The sequence below is a fragment of the Notothenia coriiceps genome, unplaced genomic scaffold (assembly GCF_000735185.1).
Source record: "Notothenia coriiceps isolate Sejong01 unplaced genomic scaffold, NC01 NC01_scaffold00023834, whole genome shotgun sequence".
NCBI classification, from domain to species: Eukaryota; Metazoa; Chordata; class Actinopteri; order Perciformes; family Nototheniidae; genus Notothenia; species Notothenia coriiceps.
In genome coordinates, this window is record NW_011356535.1 from 6,878 (window position 1) to 16,760 (window position 9,883).

Here is a 9,883-nt window from a genome sequence, read left to right on the forward strand (position 1 = left end):
TAAATTAGAAAAAAAAAGCATAAATAATGTGTTGAGCATCTTTCATCTTACTCCCCAGTGACCTAGCCTAAAAAAAATACAAAACTGGTTAAATATAAATAAAAAAATGAATATATACAAAGCAAAAGATCAAATATGATACACTTGCATAAAGCTTGGAGTGAAAGTGCATCATGGTTCCCCCCCATGTCTCCGTATTGAGGTGAGTCTATTTATCCGGCCACTAGATTCTTGGCAAGAAATGTGTCACGGTCATGGCGGGTGACACTCGGTTTCCTCTTTTTGTTTTGCCGTTCTTACTCAGTCCGAGGAACATCCTCGGGTAGGCAATGGACTCGTAGGCGTTGTAGTTGTTGGCGAGGAGCTTCTCTCTGAACTTACACTCGTTATTGTAGTGTAACTGAAGGAGAAAAGACGCACACATGAGGATTATTGGAAAATGCTAATTATTGAAGTCAGAGACAAAACAAAGTTGCATTCTTGTTGAAGTTTGTATTGTTCCATGTGATTACTATCAAACAATTGCTTTATTTCTGACTACAAAGCTAAAGTACAATAGATGTTACAGTCCTGGGTTTCCACATAAAACTTGATTGTCAAATGATGAATGATGGGAGTGAGGCGGGACGGACTGATTGTGAGGGGAATATAGCTGTGAGCTGGAATCCTAAGGCTCTTTGAGATTAAATATAGTTATGAACTCATCTCAGATTGTTCCTTTGTTGGTGTATAGTGTTGTATTCTTCCATTTATGCCTGAGACATGGCTAAACTTGGCTAGAAACATATGCAGCACGTCACAGTGGACTTTAGCATCACGTGCTGATACTCTGTTATGGCACTATCATCAGCTCCAGGGCCCACCCGTGATCCAATCCCACATAAATAATGACCAACATGTCTGTGTTTGCATATACATGAAACACATTTGAATGAAAACCATATCTCTATTTGATTGGTATGTGTGTACATTTCAGTTGTGACTGTAAGATAGATCATACTGTACATTATTACAGAAACGACAGATGATTAATAAAGAAGCGCAGCCTACAGTCTTTGTGAGTCTGCACCCTACAGGGGATCTGTTAAACGGCCTATTATGTTTAATTTTCGGGTGCATTTTATAAACCTTAAAATATAAAGTTATTATGTAGAGCTCTAGAGAGCCTAGAATAAGAGCAGGCAGTGGGGTGAAGGTCAGACCTGGGCACCGGAACATAGACATGACACATCACTGACAGTATGATAATAACATCTCTGTGCATTTCTGTAAAATGAGAAATACTTTCAAAATACTAATGATTGAAAATACAGAAGCTTCACAGAGCTACCTGAAGCACACTGTGGACAAAGCCAGAGTTTATCTTACGCAGAGGACATCAGTTGAGTGTGCTTCAATGTGGCCCAGACATGTTAGCAGACCCTCTGCTGAATGATTGTGGCCGTAGACCCCCCGTAAGCATCCGCTCTCAATGTGTGCATTCACAGATTCAATTAGGATCACTAAAAACAAATAATGCTGTCTGAACTGGGCCAGCTCAGGTACACATTACTCCACTACATCCTTCTAGAGCAAATAGTCAACTGCATTTCATTAAAGTTTACAACATTATTAAATCAAAAATGTTGATCAAGCGCTAGTAAAACACTTTGTGATTTCTTCTTCTCTTCATTCTAAACAGACCTCATATTAGCATGCCAAGTTTTCTCCATTGATAGCGAACAGTTGCCCCTGGCAGTCACTGGTGCACATATTCAGAAACATCTACAACTAGTCTCTTGGGTGCAACTTGTTTTTTAATTTTAATGAATTGCTTAGTTGAATTGCTTGAATTAGTTTAGTGCTGTGCTGATTTCAAAATGTACACTTGAGCCTTAACAAGGCTAAATATAAGAAGGGTTGGTGGACGTGCTCCTGAACTAGATTTAAGGAATATTCTGTCAGCCACTGACAGCTAACAGGGACCTACCCAAGGTCATGTCCTCTGCATTATTCTGGGTACATTTCTGAATTTGTATTTTATATGCGGATTCCAGTATGTTAAGACTGAATGAGAGCAAACACATAAATAAAGGTGGGAACACTCACAGATCCGTACAGCTTCCCCCGCCGGTTCATGGCCACAAAGAATCTGCTGCGGACCCCCAGCAGGGTCACCACCCCCCGCTCCACCGGGGAGATCTGCAGGACACCTTCAGTGGAAACAAAGACACACACTGAAACACACACACTAGAACATGGAACACACTGAGACGTGTTTGTGTTTTTTATCTGAGATTTATTCTGTAATGAACTGCGACATCTTTCAACATTTTACAGTGAGTTAACTTCATGATGCTGTACGAGTACACTCTGTGTAAATTGGTTGGTTTTGGCAAGGTGTGACATTGTGCAAGCCTCATCTCTACGTAGATTCATACACCAATTCAGAGCGGTAACAAGTGGCGGTTCTAGCTGATATGGCGCCCAGGGCGGTGCACCTTTTGTCGGCGCCCCACCTGGCATGAATATAAAAAACTATAGGTTATATGAATAAATAAAAAGACGCATCCAATTCAGAATTAAATAACTATATTGCACACATTTCTCCAACACACAAATAGAACAATGTGTGTAATCAAAATAACTACAAAAAATTAAATCACAATATCACAAAAATAAACATGAATATAAAAAGTAGTAGGAAACATACATTAATACATAAAAAGACATATAAGCTATAGAATGAAAAGACTAAATTGCACAAATCTTTCAACACACAAACCGAACAGAACACACGTTAAATAACGTATTTACAGAATTAGGCATCTCTGAATTCAACTCCCAAAAATCTGACCTTCCTTGCCTTCTTTGATGCAGTTAAATAAAGCTTTCATTTCAGTATGCACAATGTAGGCCTATTACTTTTTCAGAATAGGAACTGTTAGAACAATAACACAACTTTCCACACTAATTCTTTCTTGGCATAACATATCTCACAAAAGATGGGCTACAACATATCAGTACTGTAGGCCTATATTACAGACGTCTTTTAATTAAGCCTCCAGTATTAAAAATTACACTAAGGACTTGTCAGTACAATTACTTTTGAGGTGACTAAATCAATAACGGTTATAGTGGTTGTTTATAACGTTTTTATTGCAGGGCTACACATTATCGTTCTGAAGTAAGACGGTTTTAAATGATTTCAATGTAGTTGCTGAACTGACGACGAAACACAGGCAGCTAACAAGCAGCAATGGAGTTAAGGTTACCGGCATCATTTAATGACATGCTTAATATAAATGAGATGTTACAGGTGCATATACCTTTATCTTTTGAGCGTTTCATTTCTTCTTCTTTCCTTTTCTTTCTAAACTGGGCCCCTGATGCCTTGTGTCTTGTGCCACCGTAGGTATTAATGTTCGACCCGAGAATCAATGCATAGCGTACCCCTCCCCAACACTGTCAACTACATGTCAAGACTGTACCAATTTGCCGAAGTCCATTTTTAAATAATTCTTTATTGTTTCATACAACCCAGTATGCAGTACTACTTTATAAACATCAAAAGTGTTTATTTGATAGAGATAGTTTACCCGCCGCCCGCCTCTGGGTCCCCCATAGTGAGACGACCTGAGATCACCCCCGCCCTTCTTTGAGTGTGACGCACCGTACACACGGTTCCGTTGCGTGCTTCAACAGAGACACTTCCCATTCACTTTGAATGGGGTGACGTCACGCTTTGCCGAACTGAATTGTGGTTCCGTTGCTTCGCTTTGCTTCGCTTTGCTTCGCTTTGCTTCGCTTCGCTTTGCTCGCGGTGAAAGTTGAGAAAACTTCAACTTTTCAAGCGTCGACGTAAGCGCCAGCCATATGCCAGTACAAGCGCTAGCCAATCAAACCGCGTGCTTGTGTGTCCGGGGCGGGAGATTAATGTGAGTAAAATGTTTGTTGTGGCCAAACGGCGGTACTACAATGTCCGTATCAGTCCGTGACGTCACTGGGCCCAGAAATACTTTTCCCATTGACTAACATTGGAAAAGATACTAAATCAGCGGATATTTTTTAACTAAATAAACTACCCAGTATGAACACTATAGCCCTTATTAGATTCATAAGGTCCTTAAAGTTGTAAAATGCACTAAAAGCCGAATCCAGATTTATTTTCTCTCTCCATTCATTCTACTGAGCCGAGAGCGGGAGCCCGGGGGGCGGGGCTTAAGGGAGAACTCAACTGTGCATGCTCCATGAGCGCACATACAGGTACTTCTGCTCTGACAGCCAGGCATGACGGCTAATTTGTGACGTATTGCTCTCGAAAATCTCAGGCCATTTTATCCTCATGCGCCAGTGAGCAGCTCTCATAGGAAAGAACGAGACCCCGCCTCCAACGCTCTATCTAGTTCATATTATACATCCATGGCCTTCAATGAGACGGAACCATGTGTACGAGCCGCGAGACCTCCCATCCATCTGCCTGCTGTCATAAGGCAGCAACAACAATACACTATAAGACATTTTGCACAAATTGGCCGCCCAATGTGTGTGTGTGTGTGTGTGTGTGTGTGTGTGTGTGTGTGTGTGTGTGTGTGTGTGTGTGTGTGTGTGTGTGTTTGTCCTTTGTCCCTGCTATCATTTTAAAATGCTTTACAATGGCTTGAATTCCTCGCAGAGATCTCCTGTAATGTATCTCCCTCAATTGTTTTGCCTTGTCTGGAAATAGTACAGAGGCAGGAGAAAACCCCCAGCATGCTATGAGTTCTCAGAGGCATTCTGTCAATTCCTCAGCTCACATTTGACAAAAAGCCCACACTTCACAAACACAGCCTGACAGGGATTAGATGTGACCTGATAGGTAAATCAACATGTGTTATTCTTTGTGTCCGAGGGAGGGGACTGCTGGGGTCCGTCTGTCCCCACACAGGGTCTCTGCTTCTCCTAACTTTAGGGGCTGGCTGGGCTGCATCACAGAGAGCTCTGGTTACCACGGGCGGAACGCACTGGCACTAAAGGGTGCTCAGCGGCACTACGGCAGGACTCCTGCCACTTATTGATACTGTGGTATTGATGTAACAACATTCATAATTAAGTAAATGTAACACCCTTTTCACCCCGGTTACACTTTTCATTTTCCCTGTACGATGGGCGCTGTAAGTGATGAAAGTGGGGGATGTTGGCTTATCAGGCGCCCGCAGCTCACAGCCAAAGTGTGAGTGAGACTCCGAGCGAGCAAGAGAGAGAGGGCGCGCATCGGTACCGCGGATTGTTGTTGGATTGAGGCTGATAATTACAGCTCAGTGAGGTAAAGGACTCTGAGTGTTTAGAGTGCTTTAGTCTAAGTTATCTCAGTGGGTCTCAAACGGTTTGGTCACAATTTACGTAAACAAATATTTCCAAGGCACACCTTTATAATTATTAGGATAAATAACAGGTTTGAAATCATTGAAATGTATACTATAGGAAAGTAAACCAAAAATATCCAAAAAAAATGCATGAATAACTAGGTAAAATAAGAAATGAACAAACACAGATAAAATAAGTTACATTTATTTGTTATTGGCTATGGTAGGTTATTGGTTATGTTCACATACTTATTTGATTATTACCCCCTAGATCTAGTCTCTAGTAATTCTGCTTAAAGTACACCAGATTGAAGCATTTTACTTTAAAATGTTACGACACATTTTTCCGGGGGGGCATACCCCCGGACCCCCCTAGAAGATGTGACGTCCACCCCCCAATTAAAACATGTTCATACAATACTGAATACATTTGAAACCTTCTATATGTATACAACCAACATGTTAATACGTTTCAGTTTTTGTAGTTTATTTGTCTTTTGTAGAGATTTGTCATCTATTCTTTATATATTCTATTGTGTATTCATTGGAAGGGAGAGGGGGGGGGGGTGCACCAAATCATAATCTAGATCATAGTCTAGAACCGACCCTGGGTGCATGCAGATGTTGGCTCAATAGGTGTAAATTGTTCTCTGATTGACAGCATCAGGAGTCAGACGCTGAGGCTCAGACTCATATTGTTAGTCATCGAGTTTATTTCATCGGCCTGCTATAATAAAATCAATTTCTCAACTGAAACGCTGATTTTCTTGATACTGTTGTTTAAAACCAACATACAGCTTTCTGTAAGAAACCGTAAGTTACAATACACGTGTTAGAAATAATTTTGAATTTAATAATTAATAAATGACACAACTTACTGTGGCGGTTTTCGCTGTGTACACCCGTTATTCTACCGTCCGGTAACACCTGGATATGAAAGCCGATCCCAACGTTGCAATAGAGTCTCCGCAGCCTTTTAATGCCCAGCAGATAGTCTCCGTTCCGACTGACATCCTCCCGCTTCTCGCCCGGGATCCGCGCCAGGGAGCGGGAGTACAGAGCCTCCCAGCGGTCAGCCGTGCCGTTCAGCCCTGGGACGCAGCCTGCCAGCCCGGTCACCAGGCCCAGCACCAGCACCGTCTGCAGGGCCGCCAGAGAGCCCATCCCGGGAGTGGCTCTGAAAGCAGCCTCCCGGCGTTTGCCTTTCCACTGAAGCGAGAATAGGAAGCGGCGGCGGGTGGAAGTTGCACTCATTCCCAGACCGACAGGCGCACTGATTTCAGCGCCGGAGCGACATTGATCTGCATGGACGCTGCGCAGCCATGCCTCTATATTTATACCTGCAGACACATTACATCACAGCTCCACACTTAGAAGAAATCTACAAACTACAATTTGACATCAACAGAGCTGGAGGCTTTATTGAAATCAAATAATAGCTGCCTTATCAGAGAGCAAAGTCAGGAGTTTGTAGAAATACATGAATAAAGGCCTTATTATGATACAAAAAACTTCTTTGTGCGAGGCTTTCATTATCAGCTGCAGAATATCATTATTTATGTATGGGAGGATGTAAAATAGGAAACGGCCAAGTTAACAGACCGTGGTGTCCAGACAGGAGACAGTTCTATAAATGAACAATAACAGGAAAAAACACAGGTCCAATTCAACCGAATGAAAAAGCGCTAACTTAAGAAGGGAAATCATGTCCCGGGCCCTTGTAGAAACAATGGTAAGACTAAATAGAGAGTTTGCAGCATGATAAGTAGGCTGTCATTGTTGGCCCCAACTGTACCCAGCTCTGACGTTACAGGCATCACATGTCAGGTCTGTGAACTGTCATATGTGGAGGAAGTGCTCAAATGATTAAGCAAGTAGCAATACAACAGTAAAATATAATCAAGTACAATTTTGAAAGTAAAAGTAGAAAACTATTAGCATCAACAAATACTTTAAGTACCAAAAGTCAGGTTACACATTATGCAAAACAGCCATTTTAAGCACTGTATTTCTAAAAATGTATTTTATAAGATGAATGGTGCATTCATTTGTTTATCACTTTATGTTGATCATGGTAAAGGTGTGGTTCATTTGAACTACTTTAGTTCAAGTAGATTAAGCTATATTAATATATTATAATGTGTGTCAAATCATTTGTTGTGTTAATTACTTAAATGCAGTGTAGTAAAAAGCACAACATTTACCCAGAAAATGTAGTGGAATAAAAGTATAAAGTGGTTTAATGCGAAAATACTCAAGTAAAGTACCTAATTTCATACTTACGTACATTACTTGAGTTTGTGTATAATATGTATTGCATTGCATGTGTCATTTCAGTAATGAGAGCCTGCCTTTCCGTCGTAAATTCAGAACTGTTAAATTAAATGATGATGCCCAACACAGGGACAGTCAGTGTTCATTTGCAATCTCCACCTTTGGACTTGTGTAGGCCTATAGAATGAGTAATAGTATCAGTTAAAGTCAAATGCTTCTCTGAAATAATAGATTTGTGTTTGAATGATTTGTTTGGATTATATGAACCAACTGGTGTCATGGCAGCCTGTCTTTGATGTGTCTTCCTTGACTGTCATTCAGATGCACTGGTGTGTTGCTTTTGATGTCTTTTGAAATGAACCAAACAAATGGCCTGCCCTCCCTTTATTTCACTATTTCATCACTGCTATTATTCCTGCTATATATACGTTGAGCACTACAATCTACCCTCTCTCTGAGTGTCCTATTATGTGTGTGGATGTTGGAGCACTGAAGGTCTTCCCCTCTGTCAGCCGGGTCCTTTGATCTCTGCAGAGGCACCATCCTGCTCCTCATTGACCACGCATGAAACGTTTTCTCACGTTCACATTCGGCTGATCCTCAATGTACAACAACATTGTTTCTTTGTGTGCTGCAAAGTGGCTCCATGAATGCAGTCAGATCTTAGAGACAATCCTGTGGTGTTGAGGCGCCTGGTTGATTTCTACCAAGCCCCAAACATGGCTGACTTACCAGCCAATCAACAGGACCCATCGGGCTGTCCGGTGGGCCTGAGGAGGCATCGTCCAAAATAATGCCAGTAGTTTATAAAAAATTCTAGAATGACTGAAAGGGCCAGAGTAACTGCCATCATTAAAAACCCATCAAGCTGGAGGCCGACTCTGCTCGACATCTAGGTCAACTGATGAACTCCTAAAACTCCAAAACAACCTTATTGACCTCTGGATCTCCAAGAGAACTTATTGACCTCTGGATCTCCAGGAGAACTTAAGAACTGCTGGACATCAGACATTTTAGAAACAGGTTCTCAAAGAAATTAATAACATTATTGGTAAAACAATAAACATCTCTCCATCATACCTCAACATGTATTCAAACTCATCAAAATCCTCCTCTCTACTAGATGGTGCATTTTATTAAAGTGGGTGTCGGAGGAATCCCCAAAGGTCACACAGCGGATAAATAGTGTGTCAGAGTTTATGCGTTTTGATAAAGAACCACTAATCATGGGCTGATGGACTGCTGATGGATGTCTTAGGTCCAGCTCAGCGTGAGGACACATGCAAGAAACAGCATGGCTGACATACCATTAAACCTTCAGAGAAACTGACGGGTTGTCAGACCGCTTTAGCAAAATACTTGAATGGATGAGGGCCTTCAGGAAAACAGTGTGATTAAAAGTAATGCATCTTGATCTCTGCAGCAGAGTACTCAAAAAAGTGACTTTTTGGTGTAGTAAAATATATTTAAGTAACTTTCGTACTTTTTACATGGTAATATCAAGATTCACAAAGAACTAGAATTTTTTAAGTAACATTTTAAATCTTTTATTCATGTGATACATTTACAGTGTGGGAGGAGTAAGTTTTACTATATATTTACTCATACTATTTAAATGATTTATAGTCACTGCTCATAAACCTTAAAATACTAAGTAAATGTTAATCTAAAACCATAGTAGCTGTTTGAATCCGCGCATGCGTCTTGACAAGACAAGATACCCGCGATTTTGGACGACGGTTCAGTTGGGTTTGCACTTTGAAGGCTGTGGGAGGAGCTGCATGGCTGGAAAAATAAGTGCTGGTAAGTTACTGTCTCTCTGTTTAAGACTTATGATAATATGTGTCTTTGTGCATAATAGCCTGATTCTTGTTTGCTTGAACCATGTTAACGTTTCTGTGCATTAGTTCACAAAGTTGAGAGATTATGTTTTACATATGTTACGTGCTTTTAGCTATTTAACCTTAACTGTAATTTACCAGATAATAAAAAAAAACACTTGCATGCGTCTAAAGAAGGTTCCACGTTTTATTTCACGTCTATAAAACTAAGGGCATAACAGTTGGAATAGCATTGTCAAAAGCAGAGGAGAGGGGAAGTAATGTTAGCTGAGTTAGCGTTAGCCGCAGTTTTCCGCGTTTTTCTTTTTTTCAAATTAGTTTTGTCATCCTGTCAGGTTATGGTTACAATGGATTTTTTTAAACATTCCAAAAAATATGTACAGAAACCGAAGAGGTTGGAGTGCTTGCATTATGTCAAAGACGCCAATCTATTGTGTTGTATAG

The 9,883-nt window shown here is 40.8% G+C and overlaps 1 protein-coding gene across 1 annotated transcript; it reads right to left on the minus strand.

Moving 5' to 3' along the window:
- Positions 1-223: 223 nt before the first annotated feature.
- Positions 224-6,664, minus strand: fgf4 (fibroblast growth factor 4; the record flags this gene model as incomplete). Its single annotated transcript, XM_010781972.1, has 3 exons — positions 224-400; positions 2,089-2,192; positions 6,203-6,664. Coding segments are annotated over 3 exons (743 nt in total), but the record flags the coding sequence as incomplete, so codon positions are not given.
- Between the last annotated feature and the right edge of the window lie 3,219 nt (positions 6,665-9,883).